The sequence below is a fragment of the Leptopilina boulardi genome, unplaced genomic scaffold (genome assembly GCF_019393585.1).
Source record: "Leptopilina boulardi isolate dan_hultmark-lab unplaced genomic scaffold, ZJU_Lbou_2.1 LbouV2_248, whole genome shotgun sequence".
Taxonomy (NCBI): domain Eukaryota; kingdom Metazoa; phylum Arthropoda; class Insecta; order Hymenoptera; family Figitidae; genus Leptopilina; species Leptopilina boulardi.
The window spans coordinates 2138886-2165702 of record NW_026137805.1 but is presented as its reverse complement, the minus strand read 5'-3'; the positions used below and the strand labels follow the sequence as shown (position 1 = coordinate 2165702).

Here is a 26817-nt window from a genome sequence, read left to right as displayed (position 1 = left end):
AAAGTATTTTGTAAATACCTGTTACCAATATAAAAGTGTATACCTAATTTCGTGTAATTAATTATGTAAAGAAAAACAAAATAAAGTTTATATTTCTTATACATGTTTATTTAATAAATAATTCATTATGAGTTACTTTTCTTTTATAGATATTTTCATTAATTTTTTAATTATTTAATTTTTATTTATTTCAATTTATGGTTAAAGTATTTAAAATAATGTTTTAATTATTTAAATTTGTATTAAAAATTTTAATTAAATTGATAAGTTAATAATAATAATCTAATCTAATAATTAGATAAAATATATATTATTTATCAATAAAAAAGTAAAAATATAAATAATTTCAAATTTAAATGGCGCGCCACAAAGTCATGCGCAAAAACTGTTGCGCAGCTCAAACTTTTTTGAATATTCTGTGAGAAAAAATAAGTAATTTATGTTTTTTGAAAAGTTTTTATTTAGAATAAATCGAATAAATAATTTAGAAACAAAAGGGAAAGAGAATTTTTGTTCTTTTCTATATATTTTTTAAATTTGTTACAATATAAATTTTCGTAGGAAAAATTAATTTTTTTTTTGTTACTGACTTCACGTCAATCTCGAAAAAATTTTTTTATTTCCTGTTCAGTTTCCCGCCTTCCGCCGGTAAATTCACAGGAAAATCCTTGCTGTGAATGTACTGTGTTTTTATGTCGACTTTTACTCTTGTTTTTTTTCCCAATTACAACAATTTTGTGTAATAATTTAAATAATTTGTTTGTTTATAGAAGTTTCAGGACATCTTTAAAGCAATAAAGTAAGTGTCATAATAATAATCTTTTCTCGACAGTTGTTACTACTCTTTTTCTTGATTATCGTTCAACATAACCTTACTTTTTTGAATTCTATCAATAATTCTTTTTTTTTTATTCTTTTTTATATTTTACATAATTGTTATTGATTGAAATGTAAAAAAAATTGATTTTTTCAATTAATTTATATTTCTGCTCTTTTATAGATATAACTTTTTTGTGAAAAAATTTATTATTTCGTTTTTGTTGTAAATTATTTTTTTTGAATTTGTTTTCTCTATTAGTTTAATTATTATATGTGTATATTCTTTTAATTTTCAGGTTATTAGAGATTTGCAAAGTGAATATTTATGTGTTAAATAAATAATATGAGAGCAAATTTATTTTGGAAAATAAAATTGGAAATAGAATTTGAAATTTGCGATAAATTTTATAGTGATAGTTGTGATATATGTAAAAAAAAATTATAACAACAAGTGAAATATGACATCGACAATTCTTAAATGTGTTTTTCCGCGAATACCAGCTGTAATTGCTTTTGGCGATCCTATGCTAGAATCTCTAGTACAAGTCAGAGGAAATTCAATTATGGTGAAACATAATATTAGATTTAATGGAAAATCAGAATTGCCACTTGAAGAGACGGAGCGACTTTTACGGGATCTACCACCAGAGTGAGTAAAATTTTTTCTTTTTTTAAAATTATATAATTCTTAGTATTTACATTGGTTTTTAAAATTTGCACAAAAATGAAATAATAATAATTATTAATAAAATAATAATTATTATTCGAGAATAATATTTAGTTCCCCCCTGGAAAATAGTTACCCTAAAGGGACATTTAAAAAAAATATATTATTTTTAAAAATAATAATTAAGATAGCATTTTTTTCTCAATTTTATTATTTAAATATTTAGAGAATTTTTTTTTACAGTTAATAATTTAATATTTTTTTTACATTATAATTACTGATAGGTAAAAAAATAATTTCCTTCCTTTTAAAAATCTGGATTAAATTATTCGAGGTTTATAAACAGAATTTTTAAAAGTTTGTTGATTTAAAGTACGATCACCTGAAAAACAAATTTTGTTTTATGCTGATTGTTAAAAGTCAATTTTTTTTTTAATTTTGCAAATATACTACCTTTCAACATATAATCCTGAATTTGCATATATTTTTATTTATCATCAGTTTATCAATAATATATCATCTTTCAAAAAACTATGATGACAATTATTTATTGTCATTAAAAACAATTTTTATATCCACAACAAAAATTAATTTTAAAACACATTTCGTAATCAACTTTTGTCGTAATTAAAATTTTTATTTTATAATTCTATTTCCTTTTGTCTCATTAAACAATTATAAATCGAGTAAGCCAATCGGAGAATCTAAATTAAAATAAAGAAAAAATTTTAATAACATTAAACTAATTTTTATTTTCTAATTAATGAAAAATGTTTTTAAAAAAATAAAATTAATGTTTAATAGAAAATGGATAAAATGAAAATTAAACAAACAGAAGTAAAAGTATCTATTGATAGTGAAACAATTGGTCCAGCATTAAATTGAATTGGTATATTCGAACGTTTTATAATATAAATGAGACTTTTTCTTGATTTACTCGACAATAATGTCCAATCAGTGCTAAAGACTGCATATCCAATTTCTTTGCTCTAAAAAAACAAATTTAAAAAAAAAATTTTTTTTTTTAAAAAAGTATTTTTGCAAATTAATTTTAAATCGAAAATTCAAATACCTTTTCCATTACTAAATTGCCATGCCAACAAAATACATACATTTCAGCCATAATACTTGTTAATGATAGAATCATTGACCAAAATTTTACCGTTGTTACACTAAATGTTGCCAATAAATAAGTACCCGAACAAACCTCCAATGTTGTTACAATTAATTGACAAAGAAATATCAATTCAAAAAGATCATTTAATTTATTTCGAAAACTGAAATTAATTTTATTTTTCTTCTTTTTCTAGATTATTGACAGTAATTTTCGGTATATAGGGGAAAAAAAATTATGCCCAAAAAATGGCGAAGTTTAAAAAAAAAGTGAATTATTATTTTTTTTTACACCAATTGTCTACAATAATTTAAAAATTATTTTTTTACTCACTGATAAATAGAATTGTGATGCTGTATCCAATCAACAAGAATAGTTTCTTCTTTTTTGGAATAATTCAAAAATTCAGTTTTATATAAAATTGGAAATATTTTCATTCGATGTATCAGTATTTCAATTTGAGCACATAATTGAAGAAGCATTGTTATTATAAATGAATCACTTGCTGCTATTACATTAGTAACAATTATTGCACCTAAACTTTGAAATAAAAATGTCAACCAAAATATTATTCTATTTTCAAGTGTATACGGAATCCATCCATTATAGGGAAGTGATGTTAAATCTCCTCTTAATAATGGTATTGTTGTTTTTGCTATTAATGTCAATATCACAAAACCAGTAAAAATAATTGTTCCAGTTCTAAGAGGAAACGGGAAAATAGATGAGATAATTTTTTATTGTAGTCAGAAGAAAATAGTTTTCTTAAAATTTGTCTTTACCTTCCAATTGTATCAAATTCATTTTGAATGCAAATTTCATCATTATCACGAGGTGCAAATTGTTTATTAAGTAGAATATCCGTTATTTCGATAATTTCCCCACGATTTGTGAAAACAACAATCATTTTTAAACAACCGGAAAATAATGCAAGAATGTAAAATAAATTATCATTAAATTCCTCCATGTCTGTATTTTCCATAAATATGTAAAGGAAATTTGATATTGTAAATAGTGTCGTTAGAGAAAGTACAAAAATATTAAATACATTGTATAGTGTAAAAATTCCTTTTGACGATATCGGTGGCCATATTCCTGCAATTTTGAAAAGAGCTAAAGAAATTTCTGCTCTATACATTTTATATTGGAAAATGTTTTCGAAATCTTTATTTTCATGCCTTTTTTTTATTTCTCAATGAATGATAAGAGTCTATAATTTTAATACAGGAATTTCGCAATTTTTTCTCCCTTTTGAATTTCATATTAATAATTCATTAGGCTAAAGTGAACAACAAGTTTCTTATATGGTTTAGAATCGATATCAGAATTGAGGGATTAAATATCATTGGGAGACGGAATATTTGATTGGAAGTTGTGAATAATTCTTTAAGGCATTTTGCTAGGGTTTTACTATATATGGGACAATTTTTCCTCTTTACATCTTTTTATTTCCATGATATAATTCCTACAACGATTTTCTAAACATTCTTGTTGCGTTAGTTGAAGAACACAGTTGTATGTTTCATAGTGTAAATTTATTTTTCCATTTCTACTTTGATGATGATGATGAGAAAGTAATAAATGATTAATTTAACAAGGATTTGTGTTTTAAAAATTTTACCAAGAAATATGTATGAAAATTGTCTTTTTATTGTCAAAATTACAACAGTTAATTCTTTTTTTCCAAAACTGAAGATTTCCGTAACACAAAGTATTTCACAAAATTTTCTAATCAGGCTTTCTTAGTTTGTAATTCTGTTTCCTTTTGTCGCATCAAATAATTATAAATTGAATAAGCCAATCGAAGAATCTAAATAAATATTAAAAAATTTATATTTGAATTAATTTAAGCTAATTTTTTCTAACTAATTAAAAAATTTACATATGTATTTATAGAAAATTTACAAAAAGAAAATTATACAAACAGAAGTAAAAGTATCTATTGATAGTGGAACAATTGGTCCAGCAGTAAATTTAATTGGTATATTGGAACGTTTTATAATATAAACGAGACTTTTTCTTGATTTACTCGACAATAATGTCCAATCGGTGCTAAACACTGCATATCCAATTTCTTTGCTCTAAAAACAATATTTTGAATTGTTTACTCCACAAAAATCGTAATTATATTAATTCGAAAAAAAATCGAATACCTTTTCCATTACCAAATTACCATGCCAGCAAAATACATAAATTTCAGTCATAATAAATGACAATGACAATATCATTGACCAAAATTTTACCGATGTTACACTAAATGTTGCCAATAAATAAGTACCCGAACAAACTTCCAATGTTGTCACAAATAATTGACAAAAAAAAACCAATCCAAAAAGATTGTTTAATTTATTTCGAAAACTATGAATATTTAATTATTGTTCTTTGAATATATTGATAAAAAAAAAACTTGCAAAATTTGTTCGCCTCATACTTACTAATAAAGAGAATTATGATGTTGTATCCAATCAACAAGAAATATCTGTTGTTTTTCGGATAATAAAAAATCTGTTTTATATAATTTTGGAAACATTTTCATTCGATGTATGAGTATTTCAATTTGAGCACATAATTGTAGAAGCATTGTTATTATAAATGAATCACTTGCTACTATTACATTACTAACAATTATTGCACCTAAACTTTGAAAGACAAATGTCAACCAAAATATTGTTCTATTTTCAAGTGTATATGGTATCCATCCACTGTAGGGAAGTGTCGTTAAATCGCCTCTTAATAATGGAATTGTTGTTTTTGCTGTCACTGATATCACCACTAGACCAGCAAAAACAATTGTTCCTGTTCTACGAGTTACAAAAAAATATGAATATAATTGAAAAAAATCTTCATTTTGTTTTAAAATTTCCAAAAGAGAAAAGCAGTTAAATCTTTTCTTGCAGTAAAGCTAATTTTTTAGAATTATGTTTTACACTGAGAAAAATATGCTATTGAATCAACAGCATTTCTGCTAAAGGCATAAAAATTATTGATTCTGAAGCATGTGCTATAAAATTTGTAAAATATTATATAGTTTCTATAGCATATATGCTTTTGAATCATTTTTATGCCTTTGGCAGAAATGTTGTTGATTCAATAGCATATTTTTGAAAGTTTGAATGTTGATTTTACGGAAATTTTGTTTAAGAAAATTAGAAAGAATATTAAGCAGAATCTGTTTGAATATTAATTTTACAGAAAATGTCCAAAATCAATTAGACAGAACTATTTAATATTTTCTATTAAAATATTTTTCAAAATACCAGATTATAAATTCTTTTCTAGAATACAAAATAATTTTCAAATACTGCACCTTCCAATTGTATCGAATCCACTTTGAATGCAAATTTCATCACTATCTCGAGGTATAAATTGTTCATTGAGTAGAATATCTGTTATGTCGATAATTTTATCTTGATTTCTAAAAACAACCATCATTTTTAAACAGCCAACAAATAATGCAAGAATATAAAATAAATTATCTGTAAATTCCTCCATATTTGTTTCTTCCAAAAATAAATAGAGTAAATTTGATGATGTAAATAGAATCATTAGGGAAATAATAAAAATACTAAATGCATTGTAAGGTGTAAATATTCTTTTCGACAATATTGACGGTGATAAAATTCCTCCAATTTTAAAAAGAGCTAGAGAAATTTCTGCTCTATACATTATAATTTTTTTTTTTTTGTCTATTATCTATGATAATTCATGCCTTTCGTTTTTTATTTCTCTGTTCATGATAGGAAATAATATGATTTGGTTATATGAGGCTATAGACTATAATCTTGAATTTGTTTCGCTATTTTTCAATAAAGTCACAATTTTTTTTCCCCCTTTTTGACGAGAATTAATAATTCCTTAAGAAAAAGTGGTTTCTTACGGTTTAGAATCGATATGCGAACAGAGGGATTAAACCGATTGAGACGGAATATTTAATTGCATGAATAATTCCTGTTTTTATGATAAGGGAAGAATTTTTCTCTTTATATATTATTTTTTTTTTATTACTATAAGGAAAGACTATATTTCTAATGTTTTCTAGACACTTTTTTGTGGTAGTGAAGCAATATAGTTGTATATGCTTTCTGAAGAAAGGGACCTAAGAAGCAAAGAATAATAGGTTATGTTTATGATATGTAGTTTAAAGTTCTTTTTTTTCTAAATCAATATATTATATTAAAGGAATGATATACGTTTAGGTTGTAGTTGAAGTTTTTAATTATTTACTATGGCAAGTTGAATGCCGAAGGGGTTTTGAAAAAAAAGAATGTCATTGCACTTGTGAATTTTTTATTAAAGAAAAAAATTGAGGCATGAAGGTAAAAATAGTCAGTCTTGATGTACAGCTAGAAAGATTGTTAAAATTTTCTCTTTCAAAAATTTCTCAATTTCGAAAAATTCGATTAAATTACTGGCTATTTTGAATTTCAAATTTTTTAAATTAAAAAAAAAACGATTTTCAAGGAATAATGAATATTTTTAAGATGAATAGACTTTATTTAAACCATTATAACAAAACAATAAGTAACTTTCAATATAACATTAATTAATTTTATTTTTATCTAAATTAACTTTGAAGTTAATAAATAAAAGACTAATATCAATAACAAAAAAACGATGATTGCTATTGTTTTGGTAAACAATTGTAAATTGAATATGACAATCGTAAAATCTGTAACAAATTTTTTCTGATAAATAAATAATAATAAGAATAATAATAATAATAATAATATATTTTAGAATTATACAAACAGAGGTGAAAGTTGATAACGATAAAGGAATTATCGAGCCAGCGGTAAAAGTAATTGGAGTGTTTGCACGCATAATTATTTGAATAAGACCTGTTTTGGTTCGTTTTGTTAGAGAAACCCAATTCATTGCAAAAACTGCATGACCAATTGCTCTACTCTGTATAGAAATTTTTGTTGGAAAATTTAAATTCATAATATTAGTTATGCATTCTGATGAAAAGGGAATCTAAGCAAAAAAATTATAGGTTATGTTTATGATTGTTTCGAGAGGTTTGAGAGCATAAACATAACCTATAAATTTTTGCCTTTCTTCAGAGCATTTATTAATGTAAAATTAATATTATAAAAAAGTTGAAAATACCTTTTCCATTATCAAATTACCAGTTGCACAATACATGCATATTTGCAATAAAACACAGAATAATTGCATTATAGATGTAAAAAATTTCGTAGATATAATATCAATTGTCGTTAATTGAAATGTTAAAAGGCAAGCTGACAATGTTGTTAACATGAATTGAATGTAAAAGATACTATTAAAAATATCGTTCAATTCATTTTTTAAACTAAAAAATAATAATTTTAAAAATAATTATTTTTCTAAATTTGAATAAAAAAAAAAAAAAAAAAAAAAAAAAAAATACGAAGTTATACGTACAGATGTAATGAATTGTGATGTTGAACCCAATTTTTCAATATAATTTGTTCCATATGAGGATTATTTGGAATTTTTATTTTACATAGTTCAAAAAATATTTGCATTCTGTGTATCAAAATTTCCATTTGTGCAGTTAATTGTAAAATCATTATCATAATAAAAGAATCACATGCAACTGTTGCTTGTCCAGCAATGGGACCACCAAAACTATCATGTAAAAATGTTAACCAAAAGAAAATTCTATTTGCATTATTAAATGGCATCCATGTTTCGAAAAATGTTGATGTTGTCACTGCTTTTATTATTGTAAATATCGATTTTGCAACTGTTGTCGAGAGTAAAACACTGAGAAAAATTATCGTGCCAGTTCTTTAAAACATAAATTAATATTATCAAAAAATTTTAAAAATATCAAAAATTGTATCGTAATTTAATGTGCATTTCACAGAATTTTCAATTTGATAGAATAAAATTTTTATTTGACCGAAATTCCAAATGACCGAACAAACATAACCCGCAGAAAGATTTTGGCGCGATTTTTAAAATTTACAAATTTAGAAATTATCGTGAAAATAATTGTGATTGGTCAATTTTAAAAATTGCGCCGAAATTTTGTTTTGTAAGTTATGTTTGTTTGGACATTTGCAATTTCGGTCAAATGAAGATTCGCGGTTAATTAAAAATTTTTATAATTAAAATTTAGTTAAATTAAAATTCAATTAAAAAAATGGGCTAAAGAGAAATAAAAATTCTGTTATATAAAAATTTCTTAATATATTGTATATAAACCTTCCCATTTTGTCGTATTTAGTTTGAATACACAACTCCTCTGAATCTCGTGGTTCAAATTGTTTATCGTTTAAATAATTTCTTATCTTACGAATTCTATTGCGTTCTTTATAAACAACAAATATTTTTATACAATCACTCAAAAGTGCAAGTGAATAGAAAAAATTTTGTATAAATCCATCGTCATCGAAATTCTCTGTTAAAACGTAAAATAAATTTGATGCCGTATTGGCAATTAAAATAAATGATATGAAAATTGTATAGAAATTGTAGAATGTTAAATATCCTTTTGAATTTTCATTTGGCCAAAATCCGAGAATTTTTAAAAGAATTAAAGAAATTTCGCCTGTATACATAATTTTCATTCAAATCATGAATAATAATAATTTGAATAAATTTTCTTATTATTTTCGGATTGTTAACAAATTTGTTGGATGAGTGAAAAAAAACAGAAATTTTTACGAGTAAATTTAAGTCGATATTTAATTTCTATTTTCTAGAAAAGTCGCGTTTCAACCCCTTAGAAAGAATTCAATTAATAATTCCTTACGAAATAGTGGAGCTCTTTTTTTTTTTTTGCAAATCAATATATACGTCGCAAAAGAAGTGAAGAAACATTTATGGATTTGATAGAGACTATGCAGTTGAAGTTTTTAATTATTTACTATGGCAAGTTGCATGCCAAAGGGGTTTTTGATAAAATAAGGAATGTCTTTTCACTTGTGAATTTTTTATTTAAAAAAAAATTAAAAACGAAGATAAAAAATATTCAGTCTTGCTGTTGACGTAGAACCATAAAGAAACAGAGGAGTTTTAAATTTTAGTTTTAGAAAAAATTTGATTTCTTTCGATTCTAATTTCAGTCCTTATAGTATATTATTTATTTTACTATACAAAATTGATCATTTTTTATTGATTTATTAATTTTATTAAAATTTATACCTTCTCTGTATAGCTTCTGATTTGATTTTTCAACTTTGTTTCAAGAAATCTTTTATAAATTCGGTTACAACTTTAAAATATTGTTTTAAACGTATTTAAAAAAAAAACAAGAAGAAAATTTAGTAACATTTTATATTTATATCAGTATAACTGATCGACTTTTCAACTTATCTAAAAAGAAAAAATATTTTCTAGCCTTTTGATAAACAATTATAAATTGAGTACGCCAATCGTAGAATCTGAAATAAGTTTAATGTAATGCTGAATAATGGTTATCATGATAACAATAATAATAATAATAGTAATAATAATAACAATAATAATAATAATAATAAAATTAATAATCTTTTTCCAATGATACAAACAGAACCAAAAGTATCTATCGATATAGGAACTAATGATCCAGCAGTAAATCTAATTGGAATATTAGATCGTTGCATTATATGAATAAGACTTGATTTTGTCCTTTTTGTTAGAGAAAGCCAGTCAGTAATAAAAATTGCCGAACCAATTGATTTGCTCTATATAATATAAATATTTATTTTTAATTTATAGAATAATTTTTTTTTCCTTATTATTAAAATTGAAAAATTTATTCAAAATACTCGATTACTTGACTATTATCAAATAAATATTTACTTGAACCAAATAATTTTTATCTAAATTAAATAAATTTTATTTGAATCAATAATTTCTGTATTTAAAATAAATATCATCTCAAATAAATTTTTTTTTTCACTGTACGAGATTTAAAATACCTTTTCGATTACCAAATCACCACTCCAGCATAATATACAAATTTGCATTATAACACAAAATAAAATCATTATTGTTGATAAAAATTTTGTTGATAAAACATTTATTGTTGTCAATTGAATTGTAAGCATACAAACAGATAATGTTGTCAATATGAATTGAATGAAAAATATGTAATTATAAACTTCATTTAATTCATCCTTTAATCTGAAAAATTAGATTATTTTTTATTTATCGAACAAAAAAAAAAAAAAAAAAAATTATAAAATTAATAATAATTACCGATATAGAGAATTATGATGCTGAATCCATTCATTGAGTATAATTTGTTCCATTTTTGGATTATTGGGAAATTTTTTTTTACACATTTCAGGGAATATTTGCATTCTGTGTATTAAAATTTCCACTTGTGCACATATTTGTAACATCATTGTCATAATAAATGTGTCACCAGCGACACCGGCTTGACCACCTATAATTCCTCCTAAACTTTGATAGAAAAATGTTAGCCAAAATAAAATTCTATTCTCAAATTTATATGGGACCCACGGATTGAAAAATGTGGATGTTCTCAATCCCAATACTATTGGTGTCAATGCTTTTGTTGTTGTTGTCAATAGTGTAGCACTTGCATAGAAAATTGTTCCAAATCTTTTTTTTTGGGAATGAAAATCAATTATTTATCATTTTTTAAATGTATTAATCGAGGCATAAAGAAAACTGAATTGTATTTTTAAATCAGTTTTGATTGCAAATTTTTTTTTATTTCTAATTTTCTACGCATTTTTATGCCTTGATTTTGTTTTTAATTCTAATTTTTCCAGACGGAGGTAATAAAATGCAAAATAATGAAAATTCAATAAATATTGAAAAATAATTTATGATTCTACAAAAAAAAAAGGAAAAAATTTTATGATTTGTATAAAATTATTTTCTTTTTTTTTTGGATAGACCTTCCAATTTTGTCGAATTTACTCTGAATGGAGAACTCAATTGAATCTCGATATTCATATTGTTTAGTATTGAGATAATTTCTTATTTCCCGTATTCTACTGTGTTTTCGATAAATCACTAACATTTTAATACAAGTACTAAATGCAGCAGTGGAAATAAAAAAAAATTCTATAAATTCATTTGTCTCAAGATTTCTTGTTAATGTATAAAAATTACTTGAAATTGTAAATGCTAATAGAATAGATATTACAAAAATTGAATAAACATTATAAATTGTTAAATATATTTTTTTCGATTCTTTTGATGGCCAAATGCCTAAAATTTTGAAAATAACTAAAGAAATTTCTGCTCTGTACATAATTTTGTTTTTATTTTGTAATTATTGAAAAAAAAAAAAAAAAAAAATACAAAATATTTGTTGTTCTATTTTCTGTTTTCCACATGAACGGAAAAAAAAGAATTGTTGCGTAAAAAAAAATTATCTCTCTTTTTTTTCTATAGGAAAAAAAAGTCGTTGGTTCTCCCCTTTTATTGTATTTAATTATTTAGTAAGGCAAAATAGCGAAGCTTTCTTTTTTTTTTGTAATCAATATTATGGTGACAAGGAATAAGGCATCATTTAAGATGGTGAATTATTTCCTAGGGCAAATGTCATAAAGGGATAAAAAAAAAAGAATGTCTTTTGTTAGGTAAATTTTTTATTACAAATTCTACTCAGAGGGTTAAAATATAGTCAGTCTTGTTTATGACTTATAGCTGGTAACACGCAAATGGGGGAGGGGGAAGATTCTTGAATGCAACAAGTGAGAAAAAAATATAATTTTCTTTTTAAATATATTTTTTAATTGCTAAAAAATACACTTCTTTTATAATTTCAAAGTTCGCGCGTCAAAAACTTTTTGCAACATAAACATAACCTTAATTTTCGTTTATTTTGACGATTTTGACGTTCGGCTTTTGTTGTACATATATACTATATTAAATAACAACTTCTCTCTTTTATTAGAACAGAATATGTAATTAAATCAATTAACATTTTTCAAAGTCATCGTTGAAAAAAAAATCATTACGTGAAAATTATGATTTGACGTATTTGCGTGCGAGGAAGCAAAATATATCGAATTTGTTTTTTTTGCGGCAATAGTTTATTGATGAAAATATAAGTGTTATGTCTGTGCCTAATATTCTTCGGATTAATTCCCAATTACCAGCGGTGATTGCCTTTGGAAATCCTCTATTAGATATTATAACAAAAATCAATGGCAATGATATTTTACTTAAATATAACCTCAAAATTGATGGACAATCAGAACTTTCCACCGATGAAACTGAAAAGCTTCTTCAGGATTTACAACCAGAGTTAATATTTATAAAATATTTTTTTTTTTATTTAAAATTCTTTATTTGCTATTTATGCAACAAATTTGATTTAAATTTCTTCAAAAAAAAGACATTTTAAATGACCTTGAGCTTGATAAGATCCAGCTTTATGCAAAAAAAATCTATTTTCATTTTTTTCGAAATATTTTTATTTTTTCAATTTAAAAATTATTTGGTTCAAGTAAATATCGATTATTTGAATCAAATAAATTTTTTTTAGTGCGACCAATTAAAACCTATCCTTGATTGATCGTATTTATTTTTCTCTAATTACTATTTTTTTTTTTTCCGAAAATATCGTTGATATTTCTTTTAAACGAATATATCAATTTTCTTTCTTTGAAATATTTTCCAATTGTACAATTTATTTTGTTGTGATAATTATTTATTTTTTCCTTTTTAAAGCGATGCAATTATATATTATTTATTTTTGTAAATCAATATTTTCTTTTTTTTTTTAGATCTGAACATATTGTGGCACCAGGAGGTTGTGCACAAAATACACTGAGAATTTTACAATGGCTTTGCGGTGGTCCACATCATCCGCATATTGGAGTATTTTACGGAAGTATTGGAAATGATGCGAGAGGTTCGACTTTAGAAAAACTTGTACTTGCTGATGGTGTTGATGTGCAGTAAGAATTTTAAGAATTTTTTTTTGCAATTTTTTTAATTCTAAAAAAAAAAAACTGACAAAATATTTCTATTATTTTTTTGCAGTTACGCTGTACATCCATCGCTTCCAACTGGTTTTTCGATAAATATAATATCGGATAATTCTTGGCGTAGTCTTGTTGCAAATTTAGGAGCGGCTAGTGAATATTCCCTCTATAATCTTCACAATATTAAATTGCCTTTAGAAACAGTGAGAATAATTTACATTGAGGGTTTTTTTATTACTCATAGTCACGATGTTGCCAAAGAAATTTGTAAAATGGTTCATGGAAAGGATGTGATAATTGCTTTCAATTTATCCGGTGAATATGCATTTACGGTAAGTTAAAAAAAATAAAAGTAAAAAAAGGAAATATTTTTAATATTTGAGAAAAAAAAATTGTTTTCTTTTTTTTTCTAGGATCATTATAAGCAGATAATTGAAATGGTGGGAATGTCGAGAATTGTTTTTGGCAATGTGAATGAAATGAAAGCGTTGGCACAATTTTTGAATATACAATTTCAGAATGTTGAGAATATTCCCTTTTTGTTGAATAGTGTTACTAGAGTTACTGTTAATATTACGGATTCCGAGTCAAAGGATTGGTTGGCAACAAGTGGAGTATTTGTTATGACACAAGGTGGCGATGGTCCAGCGACCGTTGTCTGGGGTCAGGGAAATTCTGCTCAGGTATATAAATTTTTTTAATTTCCTGCATTATTAAATTAAAAACTAATTCGAAATTTAGTTGAAAATAATTTATTTATTAAATTACAGTTATAATTATTGGTAATAATTTTTTATTTTATTAATAGTGATCATTTTTCTTTTTTTTGGGTACAGGTTCATCCGATAATTCCAAAAGCTCCAATAATTGATACAACAGGCGCTGGTGATGCATTGGTTGCCGGTTTTCTTGCTGGTGTTTTGGCGCGAAAAGATCCAAAAACATGTTTAGAATGGGGTTGTCAAACGGCATCGTTAATAGTAACAAAATTAGGCGTCACTGTGCCAAGTGGAACACCAGATTTTCTAGATTAATTCCTTTTCGTTTCATCGCTGCAGATTTTTTTTTTTTTTTTAAAGAAAAATTGATTTTTACGAAGGTAAGGAAAAAAAGAATTGAAGCTCCTATGGATCTGAATTTAGTACAAAATAGATAGATATTATTTTTTCCGTTACTCTAATAGGCAAGAATTTAAAAAAAATATATTGTTGTAATTCTCGTTAGGTAAATTCTATTATTAATATTATTAAAATTAAAAATTATTATTATTAGTAAAATTATTTTCAATATTAATAATAATTATAATAATAGTAATAATATTAATAATATTACAATTTATTATAGAAAGTCATAATTCTTGAAACTGAATGACAAAACAGTTTTTGATGAAATACCTCGTGATAATCGCCAGGAATTGAAACATTTAATTTGAAAAAAAGGGGAAAATATTTGAAAATTTTAGGAAAAATGTTAGTTTTCCAAAATAAAAATTTGTCACATTTTTAAATCAATTGGAAGAAAAAATAAAAATTACTTATTCAGTTCAAATTTTTAACGAAAATAAGTTTAAATTAATAAAAAAAAATTTTGAAATTATAGTAATTATAAACAAATTTGAATTTGTCAAAAATAATTTTAATTTAATTTTCAATAAATGAAAAATTCTTGTTTCAATTTCTGGTTTAGCTGTTAAATTCCAAATGTACAAAAACAAAATGATAATTATATAAAAAGACAGAAGAAAAAACTATTTTCTCTATTGATCTTTAGAAGCGGAAAGTATTTTTCGTGCTTTAGATAAATTTTACATTGAGCATAATAATTTATTGATATTATTCTTATAAATATACATACACATTGATAAAGTGAAATAAAAATGGATTTTAAATTCTTAGCGAAATTGAACTAATTTTGCTTAGAAATATATTAATAATAATATATATAAATATATATATATTAAAAAATATTAGTATAAATTGAAAACAATACGATCTTCCAATTGAGTATACCTATATATAAATAGTATACAGTGACATAGAGAGATAAATATTTTAAAAGTAAAAAAAAATGTTTGTAAATTATAATTATGCGCAAAACTTGATTTCACTTTACGATATATTATAATTTACATATTGTATATATATTTTTTTGTGATAGACACTTGAAACCAAAGTGAAGCACACGAGTACTTAAAAAAAAAGATGTTTAAAAAAACAATAATTTAAAAAAAAAATTTTTTTTTAAAATTAAACCTCCACTTTTTAACAAAAAAGGAATTTTTATATTTTAATAAAATTATCTTTAATAAATATTAAAATAATACATAAATATTTTCGATATAAAAAAAAATTTCTTATTAAAATTTTTAACTTTCAATTATTTTAAAATTACATTTAAATTGTTGTCTTTAAATTTCAAAAAAAATTCCTTTTCCAATTTGTATATAAGAATTTTTTCCTGATGTAGAAAAAAAATTTTAGATTTCAAAATATGTATTTCTTTTCTAAGAAAAGACATTTTTAATTTGCAGTAGAACAATTTTAGTGAATTGTATATTTTATAGAAAGAGAGAGTGTGTGAGATTTTTAATTTGTGTCAAAAATGTTGAGTAATTTATTGTGTGGTTGTAAGAAGAAAAAAAATTTTAATGGACAAGTATTTCATTAGAAAAATAAATTGTATAATTTAAAAAAAAAACTGCTAATAATATTTATTTATAAAAATTTAGTAATTATATGTAAAATTTATTTTAAATTTAGAAAGTTTTGAATTTTAGCGCTCTTTTTGAAACATCGAGAATAGAGTATCGATAATAATCGATATATTCTCAATTCGAGAGATAGTAAAAAATTCCCACGTGATTTTATTTCCCGGATTTTTTCGTTCTAAAATAAAAGAAAAGTGATGTCTACTCCGAATTTAGAAAAATTTGAAATACGTGCTCAAGCTGCGGTAAGCAATGATTAATCAGTAATAATATAATTTTAACATTTAAATTGTGTGCATCATTATTTATTATAAATGATGAAATGTACTTGTGTGCAAAAAATTTTTAGGTTATATTTTCTGTTTTTTGTTTCACATTTATTTCAACAATATACAGGAGGATGATATAGAATTATTAAAAAAAGAAATTGCTCATTTTAATGAATTGCTGCAGTTAAATGCTACAAATACAGATAAATTATCAGATCATCTTGAAGTATTGAATGTAAATGTTTGCGAAAATTTCTCAGATGAAATTGAAAAATTACAACAGGAGAATGCAAAATTAAAACATCGTGTTAACATATTGTTACGGGTGAGTTTTTAGATTTTTTGTTTTGTTATAATTGTTCTATTGATAATTAAAAAAAAAAACATCTGGATTATTGTTATCTTTAATTTTTTTTTTATTTTACAATTTAATTTACATATAAAAAATAATTTATATGTTTCATTTATTTATTTTTATATCCATTTTATTGTAAAAAAAAAGAAAATATCTTTTTTCAGACAATTGAATCACAAAGAGGGAATAATTCAGCGTCAACATCAAATATGAATGTGTTAATAAGCATTTCGGAGGAACTTAATAATATTTTTGAAAAGGCAATTAATTCGGCATTTCCGGAAATTCCGGACCCGCCAATTGTCATTACGCCTGCTGGTAATCCAAAATTTGGAGATTATCAATGTAACAGTGTTATGCCTCTTCGAAAAATTCTTGAAGAACAAGGTAAAAATTTTCTTTATTTTCATTTTTTTTAACGCTATTATATTAAAGTAAATGAAAATTGTTTTTTTTTTTTATTTTAGGTAAAAAATTATCCCCCCAAGAAATAGCCAATGAAATAGTAACAAAATACACGTCTTCGTCGCTCATTGAAAAATTGGAAATTGCAAAAGCGGGATTTATTAATATTTTTTTGAAACGTGAATTTGGCGTTAAAACATTAACAAATCTTGTGAAATCGGGTAAAGTTTTACCGCCAAATTGTCGTAAAAAGAAAATTGTCATTGATTTCTCAAGTCCAAATATTGCTAAAGAAATGCACGTTGGACATTTGCGTTCAACAATTATTGGCGACAGTATTGCACGTCTTCTTGAATATTTAGGACACAATGTATTGCGAATTAATCATATTGGCGATTGGGGTACACAATTTGGAATGTTAATTGCACATTTACAGGACAAATTTCCCGATTATTTAAAAGTTTCGCCACCAATTTCAGATTTACAGGTTTTTGAATTTTTATTTTCCCCTTTTTTTTAATAGAATATTTATTTTATTTCATAAAAAAAAAATAAAATATATATTTTTTCTTTTTCTCAGAGTTTTTATAAAGAATCAAAAAAAAGATTTGATGAAGAACAAGAATTTAAAATCAGGGCCTACAATTGTGTTGTTAAACTTCAAGCTTTCGATCCTGATATTATCAAAGGTTGGCAATTGATTTGTGATGTTTCGAGGAAGGGTAAGTGATTTTAAATTTAAAAATTTTATTTATTTTAATAAATAAAAATTGATTAATTTTTGTATTAACAGAATTTCAAAATCTCTATTCTCGATTGGATATTCGTTTAATTGAAAGAGGCGAATCTTTCTATCAAAAACGAATGGAAACTTTAGTGAAGGAATTGGATGGAAGAGGATTTCTCGAAGAAGATGAGGGTCGAAAAATAATGTGGGGCGAAAATCCTGGAAATGGAATTCCTTTGACAATAGTTAAATCCGACGGTGGTTTTACTTACGATACTTCTGACATGGCAGCAGTAAAGCAACGTGTCGAGGAAGAAAGAGCCGATTGGGTAATTTTAATTTATATTAAAAATAAAATTATAATTTTTAATTTCTTTTATTTCAAGAGAATTTTTCTAAAATTTTAATATAGCAAAAAAAATTAATTAATTAATTTTTCTTTTAGTTAATTTACGTGACTGACGCAGGACAATCGGTTCATTTTCAAACAATTGAGAGTTGTGCAAAAAAATGTTCACTATTAACATCACGACATCGTATGAGTCATGTTGGCTTTGGCGTTGTTCTTGGTGAGGATAAGAAAAAATTTAAAACACGTTCTGGTGAAACAGTGAAACTAAGCGATTTATTGGACGAGGGTTTAAATCGTGCATTACAAAAATTAAAGGAAAAAGAACGTGATAAAATTTTAACTAGCGATGAATTAAAAAAAGCACAAGAATCAATTGCCTATGGTTGCATTAAATATGCCGATCTTTGTCATAATAGAAATCTTGAATATGTTTTTTCATTTGATAAAATGTTAGAGGACAAAGGTAATACTGCTGTTTATTTATTATATGCATTAACGCGTATACGTTCAATTGCACGCACTGCAAATGTAACACGTGAACAATTATTAAATTCAATGGAAACAGAATCAATAACATTGAATCATGAGAAAGAATGGAAATTGGGAAAAATTCTTTTAAGATTCACTGATATTTTATTTAAAATTACAAATGATTTATGTCTTCATTCATTGTGTGAATATTGTTATGAAATTGCATGTGCATTCACGGAATTTTATGATAAATGTTATTGTGTTGAGAAAAATAAGGCAGGTGAAATTGTGAAAATTAATATGGGACGATTAATGCTCGCTGAAGCAACTGCAATGATATTGGAACAATGTTTTGCATTATTGGGATTGAAACCAGTTGAGAAAATGTGAAAATTTTCCCTTCTTTCTTAATTTATATTTTCTTTTTTCTAATCGTATTTTTGTTGACGATAAATATTTACAATAAAAATAAATGAGATTTTTTGCAAAATGAAAATGTATCCTTTTCCATCTCCTAGTTCGCGCTTTAATCGAATGATTTCACATTTGGGACGTTCTTCACTGATAGCTCTCTTTATTTCCCTATCTTCCCAGCCCTGCTTATTTGTTGTCATTTAATCAGCTGTAATGCTCTTAAAAAGAACTACATATTTACGCGAGCAAGTCTTTTATAAAAATTAATTTCTCTAATTAAAATATTGAAAGCATAATAAAAAAAATGTCGAAAAATAATCAAAGGCTTAATCGAAAGACACATTTGTATCATTCACTTCGCGATAAACTTAATATTATTGAAGCAGTGAATTCGGGTGAAAAAATGACAATAGTCGCTAAACGTTATAATATATCAATGACGTCCGTTTGGAAATTAGTGAAAAATAATAGAGAGAAAAAAATTAAATACAGCAGCACATTGGATGAGGCAATTTTAAAAAGACGAAAAACATTTCGTAAAATTCACGATGGTTTATTGGAGAAATCATTATTAATGTGGTACAATGAAAAATGTTTAAATGGCCAGCCAGTAAGTGGTCGTGTTTTATGTAAAAAAGCATTATTATTTAATGAAAAATTAAATGGTTCAAAAGAATTTAAAGCGAGTTCAGGTTGGTTGGATAGATTTAAAAAACGTAATCTCATTCAATTACCATTTGTGCAAGGTGAAAAATTATCAGCAAATATTGATGCAGCTATTGAATTTTGTTTTAAATTTCAACATTTAATTGTTGAGGAAAATTATGATTTAAATTTTATATTTAATGCCACTGAAAGTGGAATTTATTGGAATAGTTTGCCGAAAATTAATACAAATGATGAACAACAAAATTTTGAAGGTAAAAAAAATTGTATTTTTAAAAATTTATTTTTCGAAAACAAAAAAATATTTCTAATTCTTTTTTATTTATATAGATCAGAATCAAACTACAGAAAAAATAACATGTTTATTTTGTGCAAATGCAAGTAGTTCTTATGCCTTACCATTGTTGATTATTGGAAAATCATGGAATTCACGTTCGAATTTAAATATTGAAAATAAACAACAATTATTACCTGTGATGTATCAAAATCAATCTTCAGCGTGTATGACAAAAGATATATTTTTTGATTGGTATACAAATATTTTTATTCCCTCTGTAGAGGAAATGCAAATGAAACGGAAAATTAATGGTAAAGTATTACTTTTAATTGATTCAACAAAATGTCATCCATCGGAGGAAATTCTTAATTCAGTGAATGAAAATTTTCACGTTAAATTTATACCATCTAATATTGCATCATTAATACAACCAATGAATCAAGGTATAATTGACAAAACAAAAAGATTATATCGAAAAGCATTAATTACATCATTATTGGAAGTAAATGAAAATATAACCATTGATAAATTCATTGAACAACATACAATGGAGGATTGTTGTTTTATGCTTGCAAATGCATTTGAAAGTATAACATCGTTAAATTTAAAAAATGCTTGGAATAAACTTTGTGGTGTATCACAATTAGATGATGAGAATGTTGATCCAGATGATAGAATATTGGAGGATAGAGCTTTCTGTCAAATGTTACACGTGATTAAAGGTATTCTTTTAAAAAGAATTTAAATTATTTTATTTTAAAATAAAAATTAAATTACTTATTTTGAAAAAAAAATATTATTTCCAATTTTTAAAATTTAGGTTTTGAAAATGTTTATCCAGCGAGTGTTAAAATGTGGTTAAATGCAGATCAGTATAGTCCAGGATGGGAACCGTTAAATGATGATGAAATCATTAATTTTGTCACTAGCGAGAAAGGTGAAACAATTATTGAAGAAACGTTAAATGATGAAAAAATCAAGGAATCAGTGAAGTCTACGAGAGAAAAGAATTCAGGAACAAAAAAATCGAATCAAATTGAAAAAAATGAGAATTTTGATAGGAATAAAATTACAAATTCGGAAAATGTTGAAGTTGCTATTAAATATTTACATAATTGGTGTAAGAAACGAAAAGAATATACAGAATCAGATTATCGTCTATTGTCTAAATGGGAAACACTTGTTCGAAAAGCTAAGGAGTAAAAAAAAAAACAAAAAAAGAAAATAGTTTTATAAATTTTATATACATAATGGAAATAAAGAAATCAAGACTGATTAGACTATAATTCAAAGGTAATTAATTTTATATTTAATTTGCAAATTTGTAAATTATCGAGACTCAATTATTCAATTTCAGGCCTCGGATTATACGACGTTTTTCTACTTATTTTAATAAAATGAGACTTTTTTAACATTTTTTTTTTTTACAAAATTTTTAAACAAAATACGTTTTTTTTTGGTTTAAAATGCAAATCTTCTTCAGATCTTCTTTCAATTATTTAACAAATTTTTAACTACAATTCTTCACTAAATTAATTATTTTTAATAATTTTAATGAAATTCTTCACAAATTCAAATTATCTTAAACTATTTTTCAATTAAAAATTTTATTGAAATTTAATAATTGTTTATAATTAAAAAACAATTTTTTTAAATTACAAAAAAAATTTTAATTCAAAATCACTTTAAATTAGATTATTTACCAAAAATTTCAATTATTTTTACAACATTCTCCAAAAATTCAATAATCTGAAAGCATTTATCAATTAAAAACTTTTGGAATTCAATTTTTTTTATATGATTTTTAATAAATTCTTCATCAACAGAAATTACTAAAAATTTCTCTTATTATAATAATTATTGTCTGAAATTTAACACAATCTTTTGAAATTCATTTTTAAAAATTTTCAATTTAAAAGCTTTTAAAATATAATTATTTCTAAAATTTTTTCATTACAATTTTTTTGAAATTTAATAATTTCAATTATAACTCTCCTGAAATTCAATAATTTTTAATGATCGACTTTTTTTGTGTCTTAAAGTCGATCCGAGGCCTGCAATTTGAATTCAGTATAAACGATAATAATTTTACATTCTTACAAAATTTTAATTATTTTAAGTACGAATAAAAAAAATGAAACGAGAATTTAAATTTGGCGGTTTTAATAAGGTGAGGAGTGGGGGGAATGTAAAACAGCTGATTGAGTAGCGTCTGCAAGTTTTGTTTAATGTTTACTGACACGTCGCCTACAGAAATTAACCTAAAAAATTTCAATAAAATCGAAATAATTCAAATCCTTTTGTTTCTTGTAATAAGTGAAAATAGTGATTAAATTGGGTAAACAGTTGTTATTATTAAGTTTTCTAATGAAAACAGTGATTTTATTAACAGTTTAACACTAAAAAAAAAATATTGTTTATTCCCGAAAAAGCTCAAAGTTAAAGGCATTTAATTTATTAAAACCCTTATTTTTAAGAATCATCAATTTTGTTAAAATTAAAATTTTAAAATAAAATTCAAAAAATTGTATATTTAACCTTAAAAATTTTTTAATTTCTTTCTTTCAGTCGGAATAATATATTTTTTCACTAATTTTTTTTTTTTGTACAATGAAAAAAAAATATCAATTTAATTAAAAGAAAAAATGTACATTAATAAAGAAAGTATATATAAATTAAAAAGAAAAAAATAAATTCGCAACTGTTAATAAATTTAGAATTTTGCAAAAATCAACGAAAAATGTTTATTATAAGAACTTTCTTTATTTTTCTCTCAATTCAATCGTGGGTGAATTCAATGAGAAAATATGATAAAAAAGATTTAATTGAATTAAGAGAAGAGGTACGAACAATGTTTAATCATGCCTATTCGAGTTATCTTAATTATGCATATCCATATGATGAATTACGTTCATTAAGTTGTGATGGTTTTGATACGTGGGGTAGTTTTTCATTGACATTAATTGATGCATTGGACACATTGGCGGTAATGGGAAATTATTCTGAATTTCGTCGTGTCGCTGAAATTATAAGTGCAAGAGATGATTTTGAGGCGAATATCAATGTTTCTGTATTTGAGACAAATATTCGTGTTGTCGGCGGTTTAATTAGTGCACATTTATTGTCAAAAAAAGCGGGTATCACACTTGAACCTGGTTGGCCATGTAATGGACCTCTTCTTCGATTGGCCGAAGATATGGCAAAACGATTGATTGCCGCATTTGATACACCAACGGGAATGCCGTATGGTAATTTAAAATAAGGATATTTTTGTATTAATTTTATTAAAAAAAAAATTAAAAGAGAATTTAAATTTGAAACAATTTTAATTTTCAGGAACAGTGAATTTAAAATACGGAGTTCCTGAAGGAGAGACGAGTATCACATGCACAGCTGGTATTGGAACGTTTATTCTCGAATTTGGAACACTATCACGATTGACGGGCGATCCACTTTATGAGGAAGTTGCAATGCACGCAATAAAGGCATTACATCATTATCGTTCGAAAATTGGCCTCGTTGGTAATCATGTCGATGTATTAACGGGACATTGGACTGCGCAAGATTCGGGAATTGGAGCCGGTGTTGATTCATATTTTGAATATCTTGCAAAAGGTGCACTATTATTTCAGGATCCCTATCTTGCGGCAATGTTCCATGAGAATAAATTGGCAATTGAAAAATATATTCGCAAGGAAGATTGGCATCTTTGGGTATCAATGACAAAGGGTCAAGTTACATTACCCGTGTTTCAATCACTCGATGCCTATTGGCCTGGGGTATTGAGTCTTTTTGGTGAAATTGACGATGCAATGAAATCACTTCATAATTATCATCGTGTTTGGAAACAATTTGGATTTACGCCGGAATTTTATAATATTCCACAAGCCGAGGCGGGTACAAATCGTGAAGGTTATCCATTGCGTCCGGAATTAATTGAATCGGTGATGTATCTCTATAGAGCGACGGGTGATCCTTATTTGATTCAGGTATTTATTTTATTTTTCGCATTTTATTATAAAATTTATAAATACAAGCCACGGATTATTTAACAAATTTTTCTCTAAATTAATTACTTTTAATAATTTTAATAATAATTCTTTACAAATTCAATTATTTTTAATTTATTTTTCAATTGTAAATTATATGAAATTTAACAATTGTTTATAATTAAAAAAAAAGAATCAAATTAAATTACCAAAAATTTCAATTTAAAAACTTTTAAAATTTTATTATTTTAAAAATTTTCCATCTAAAACTTTTAGAAATTTAATATTTTCAATTATAATTCTTTCGAAATTCAATTATTTTTAATGATTTTTATAATATTCTTCGAAAATTCAATTATCTGAAAGCATTTTTCAATTTAAAAATTTTACAGTTTAATTTTTTTCTTTAATTTTTAATCAAATTCTTCAGCAACAGAAATCACCAAAAAAAATTCAATTCAAAATCACTTACATTAAATTATTTTCAAAAAATTAAGTTTCCAAAATTTAATGATTTTAAATGATTTTTATAATATTCTTTAAAAAAATGCAATTATTTGAAAGTATTTTTTAATTAAAAACTTTTGACATTCAATTTTTGTATTCATCACAAAAATTTCAATTAAAAATAACTTGAAGTTCTATTAATTTCAAAAATCTGAATTGTAAATCTTTATAAATTCAATTACTTTTAAAAAATGTTATCTAAAATTATTTGAAAAATTATATTTAATTTTGTAAAATTTAATTATTGTTTGAAATTTAATTATTTCTGAAAAATTCAAAATTGAATTGTCGTCAGAATATCTGTTTTTTTTTAGAAATTTGTCTTACTTAATTAAATTTTTTTAAATTTACGTCTTCGGTTCTGAAATACTCGAAATAAATTTTCTTGATAATATTCCTAATTAATACTCTTAATAAGAAATTAATAAAATCGATTTAATATCTAATAACATTATTAATTTAAAGTAAAATACTTATTAACTAATTAAATTTAATTAAAATAAAAAAAATGGACTTTTTCGACTTTTTTTGGAATGTAAATCGACTAAAATGACTTTTTTGTGCTTTAAAGTTGATCCGAGGCCTGTAAATATTTTATAAATAAAATTGTAAATTTCAGGTGGGTGTGGACGTGCTTAGAAGTTTACAGCACAGTGCAAAGACAACGTGTGGATACGCGACAATTAATGATGTTCGAGATCATCGAAAAGCTGATAGAATGGAATCATTTTTCCTCGCCGAAACAACTAAATATCTCTATCTTCTTTTTGATTCAGAAAATTTTATACACAATAGCGGAGAGCATGGAGACATTGTCACAACTCCTTGGGGTAATTTTGAAATTTTAATTATTTACATATTTTGCGAATAAATTAAGCCTAATATTTTTTTAAATTTTATAATTTTCCAGGTCAATGTGTTGTTGATGCTGGTGGTTATATATTCAATACGGAAGCACATCCCATTGATCCAGGTGCTCTTCATTGTTGTCGTCGTGTACAAAGTGTATTTCCTGAGAAAAAATCAACTCTTCGAAAATTTGTCCCTGTTATGAATAAAGTCGAGGAAAATACAACAAATTCACATAATGAGCAAACAAAATTATTAACTAATGAAAATTTAAATTCAATGGAAATAATAAAACTTGTCGAAATGAGAAAAATGGTTAAAGCTGAAAAGGAAAATTCAACAATAGTTGAAGATAATTTAGAGCATAAAACAACAACAACAACAACAACAACAACAACAACAACGGCTGAAATTGTCGAAATTGATGCCGACGATGTGATTGGTGAAAATTCAAAAAATTACGTTTCACCACCACCAAATGAATTATTGAAAATTGACGATAGCGAGAATGTTGAAATTTATGAAATGGATAATGAAAGTGAATTTTTCACAACTGATACAATTAATAATCACAGTGATAAATTGGAAGAGGAACAAATATTGAAAAAGAAATTTGAACCACAAACAATGTTTGAAAATATACGTGAAAAAAATTTATATCCAATGAATTTAACAGCTAAAGTTAATTATCAAACATTATCATGTCGAGCTCAACCTTTTCTTCAAAGAATTTCAATTGTTGGTGAATTTTATTAAAATATGTCCTATTTTTTTTATTTTGACATCTAAAGAACAGTTTTTATTAATTATAAACAAAAATTGAATTCTATAATTGATAAATAGAAATTTGTGTTTGATTTTAATAACGACGATTGACATTCAATATTACCTTTTTTTCGTGTGTTAAAGGTTTTATTCTGATTTCTAGTCAAACTAGAATATTGTATTTGCAGAGTTTGTTAACATTCCATAAAAATTTACAAATGTTTTATGCATAATTTTTAAAGTTATTGAAATTTTGTGCAATATATATATTTATATTACATATTTATATATATATATATATTTATTATAAATAGTTGTTTCACTGTGAAAATTTTAAAACAAGACTGAAAATAAATTTTGCACTAGTGTATTGCACTTTTTGAAAATAAATAAAAATATTTATTTGTTCCGTACTACGAATTTCTATTTAAAAATTTTTTCGATTAACAAAAAATTTTTGGAAAAAAGACCAAAAACGCATCCAAAAGCATAAAAAACTTACAAAAAAAATTCAATTTTTCTTAGGCAGACGATTTTATTGCATATTCTTGCACAAAATACACCGAAAAGTGTAG

The 26817-nt window shown here is 24.6% G+C and overlaps 6 protein-coding genes across 6 annotated transcripts; 4 read left to right on the top strand and 2 right to left on the bottom strand.

Annotated features, from left to right (window-relative positions):
- Nucleotides 1–1987: 1987 nt before the first annotated feature.
- On the bottom strand, nucleotides 1988–11593 carry LOC127280655 (uncharacterized). The gene is made up of 10 exons (XM_051303810.1): nucleotides 11447–11593; nucleotides 10776–11144; nucleotides 10496–10700; nucleotides 10103–10258; nucleotides 4506–4681; nucleotides 3383–3778; nucleotides 2934–3302; nucleotides 2559–2763; nucleotides 2320–2475; nucleotides 1988–2190 (listed from the first exon to the last, which is right to left on the bottom strand). Exons 1-10 carry the CDS (start codon nucleotides 11569–11571, stop codon nucleotides 2128–2130), a joined length of 2220 nt encoding a protein of 739 aa, XP_051159767.1. The 5' UTR covers nucleotides 11572–11593; the 3' UTR covers nucleotides 1988–2127.
- On the bottom strand, nucleotides 7144–9890 carry LOC127280473 (odorant receptor 4-like). Its single transcript, XM_051303476.1, has 5 exons — nucleotides 9738–9890; nucleotides 8007–8375; nucleotides 7710–7914; nucleotides 7350–7505; nucleotides 7144–7269 (listed from the first exon to the last, which is right to left on the bottom strand). Exons 2-5 carry the CDS (start codon nucleotides 8267–8269, stop codon nucleotides 7222–7224), a joined length of 672 nt encoding a protein of 223 aa, XP_051159433.1. The 5' UTR covers nucleotides 8270–8375; nucleotides 9738–9890; the 3' UTR covers nucleotides 7144–7221.
- Nucleotides 11594–12374: 781 nt separating the features above from the next.
- On the top strand, nucleotides 12375–14556 carry LOC127280472 (uncharacterized). The gene is made up of 5 exons (XM_051303475.1): nucleotides 12375–12806; nucleotides 13289–13462; nucleotides 13548–13821; nucleotides 13903–14172; nucleotides 14326–14556. The coding sequence occupies exons 1-5, from the start codon at nucleotides 12616–12618 to the stop codon at nucleotides 14521–14523; spliced, it is 1107 nt and encodes a 368-aa protein (XP_051159432.1). The 5' UTR covers nucleotides 12375–12615; the 3' UTR covers nucleotides 14524–14556.
- A 1739-nt stretch (nucleotides 14557–16295) lies between these two features.
- LOC127280451 (arginine--tRNA ligase, cytoplasmic) lies at nucleotides 16296–19271 on the top strand. Its single transcript, XM_051303426.1, has 7 exons — nucleotides 16296–16441; nucleotides 16593–16790; nucleotides 16985–17207; nucleotides 17288–17712; nucleotides 17806–17947; nucleotides 18019–18281; nucleotides 18398–19271. Exons 1-7 carry the CDS (start codon nucleotides 16394–16396, stop codon nucleotides 19163–19165), a joined length of 2067 nt encoding a protein of 688 aa, XP_051159383.1. The 5' UTR covers nucleotides 16296–16393; the 3' UTR covers nucleotides 19166–19271.
- An 86-nt stretch (nucleotides 19272–19357) lies between these two features.
- Nucleotides 19358–21418, top strand: LOC127280452 (jerky protein homolog-like). The gene is made up of 3 exons (XM_051303427.1): nucleotides 19358–20109; nucleotides 20186–20854; nucleotides 20953–21418. The coding sequence occupies exons 1-3, from the start codon at nucleotides 19494–19496 to the stop codon at nucleotides 21333–21335; spliced, it is 1668 nt and encodes a 555-aa protein (XP_051159384.1). The 5' UTR covers nucleotides 19358–19493; the 3' UTR covers nucleotides 21336–21418.
- A 569-nt stretch (nucleotides 21419–21987) lies between these two features.
- On the top strand, nucleotides 21988–26539 carry LOC127280450 (ER degradation-enhancing alpha-mannosidase-like protein 2). The gene is made up of 4 exons (XM_051303424.1): nucleotides 21988–23380; nucleotides 23469–24121; nucleotides 25248–25458; nucleotides 25539–26539. The coding sequence occupies exons 1-4, from the start codon at nucleotides 22873–22875 to the stop codon at nucleotides 26231–26233; spliced, it is 2067 nt and encodes a 688-aa protein (XP_051159381.1). The 5' UTR covers nucleotides 21988–22872; the 3' UTR covers nucleotides 26234–26539.
- Nucleotides 26540–26817: the final 278 nt, after the last annotated feature.

What these genes read in the sequence shown, in the direction of transcription:
- LOC127280473 (XM_051303476.1), bottom strand. Translation starts at nt 8,269, where the DNA reads ATGCCATTTAATAATGCAAATAGAATTTTCTTTTGGTTAACATTTTTA. An exon ending in CATCACAATTCATTACATCT is followed by an intron (nt 7,915 to 8,006) that starts GTACGTATAACT and finishes ATTATTTTTTAG; the next exon opens with TTTAAAAAATGAATTGAACG. An exon ending in CGTTATCAACTTTCACCTCT is followed by an intron (nt 7,270 to 7,349) that starts GTTTGTATAATT and finishes AATTTGTTACAG; the next exon opens with ATTTTACGATTGTCATATTC.
- LOC127280655 (XM_051303810.1), bottom strand. Translation starts at nt 11,571, where the DNA reads ATGTTAGTGATTTATCGAAAACACAGTAGAATACGGGAAATAAGAAAT. An exon ending in CGATAGATACTTTTGGTTCT is followed by an intron (nt 4,682 to 10,102) that starts GTTTGTATCATT and finishes TATTGTTTTTAG; the next exon opens with AGCAAAGAAATTGGATATGC. An exon ending in CAATAGATACTTTTACTTCT is followed by an intron (nt 2,191 to 2,319) that starts GTTTGTTTAATT and finishes ATTTTAATTTAG; the next exon opens with ATTCTCCGATTGGCTTACTC.
- LOC127280472 (XM_051303475.1), top strand. Translation starts at nt 12,616, where the DNA reads ATGTCTGTGCCTAATATTCTTCGGATTAATTCCCAATTACCAGCGGTG. An exon ending in CCGGTGAATATGCATTTACG is followed by an intron (nt 13,822 to 13,902) that starts GTAAGTTAAAAA and finishes TTTTTTTTCTAG; the next exon opens with GATCATTATAAGCAGATAAT. An exon ending in GTCAGGGAAATTCTGCTCAG is followed by an intron (nt 14,173 to 14,325) that starts GTATATAAATTT and finishes TTTTGGGTACAG; the next exon opens with GTTCATCCGATAATTCCAAA.
- LOC127280451 (XM_051303426.1), top strand. Translation starts at nt 16,394, where the DNA reads ATGTCTACTCCGAATTTAGAAAAATTTGAAATACGTGCTCAAGCTGCG. An exon ending in AAATACGTGCTCAAGCTGCG is followed by an intron (nt 16,442 to 16,592) that starts GTAAGCAATGAT and finishes AACAATATACAG; the next exon opens with GAGGATGATATAGAATTATT. An exon ending in CACCAATTTCAGATTTACAG is followed by an intron (nt 17,713 to 17,805) that starts GTTTTTGAATTT and finishes TCTTTTTCTCAG; the next exon opens with AGTTTTTATAAAGAATCAAA.
- LOC127280452 (XM_051303427.1), top strand. Translation starts at nt 19,494, where the DNA reads ATGTCGAAAAATAATCAAAGGCTTAATCGAAAGACACATTTGTATCAT. An exon ending in TGAACAACAAAATTTTGAAG is followed by an intron (nt 20,110 to 20,185) that starts GTAAAAAAAATT and finishes TTATTTATATAG; the next exon opens with ATCAGAATCAAACTACAGAA. An exon ending in AATGTTACACGTGATTAAAG is followed by an intron (nt 20,855 to 20,952) that starts GTATTCTTTTAA and finishes TTTAAAATTTAG; the next exon opens with GTTTTGAAAATGTTTATCCA.
- LOC127280450 (XM_051303424.1), top strand. Translation starts at nt 22,873, where the DNA reads ATGTTTATTATAAGAACTTTCTTTATTTTTCTCTCAATTCAATCGTGG. An exon ending in ACCAACGGGAATGCCGTATG is followed by an intron (nt 23,381 to 23,468) that starts GTAATTTAAAAT and finishes TTTAATTTTCAG; the next exon opens with GAACAGTGAATTTAAAATAC. An exon ending in GTGATCCTTATTTGATTCAG is followed by an intron (nt 24,122 to 25,247) that starts GTATTTATTTTA and finishes TGTAAATTTCAG; the next exon opens with GTGGGTGTGGACGTGCTTAG.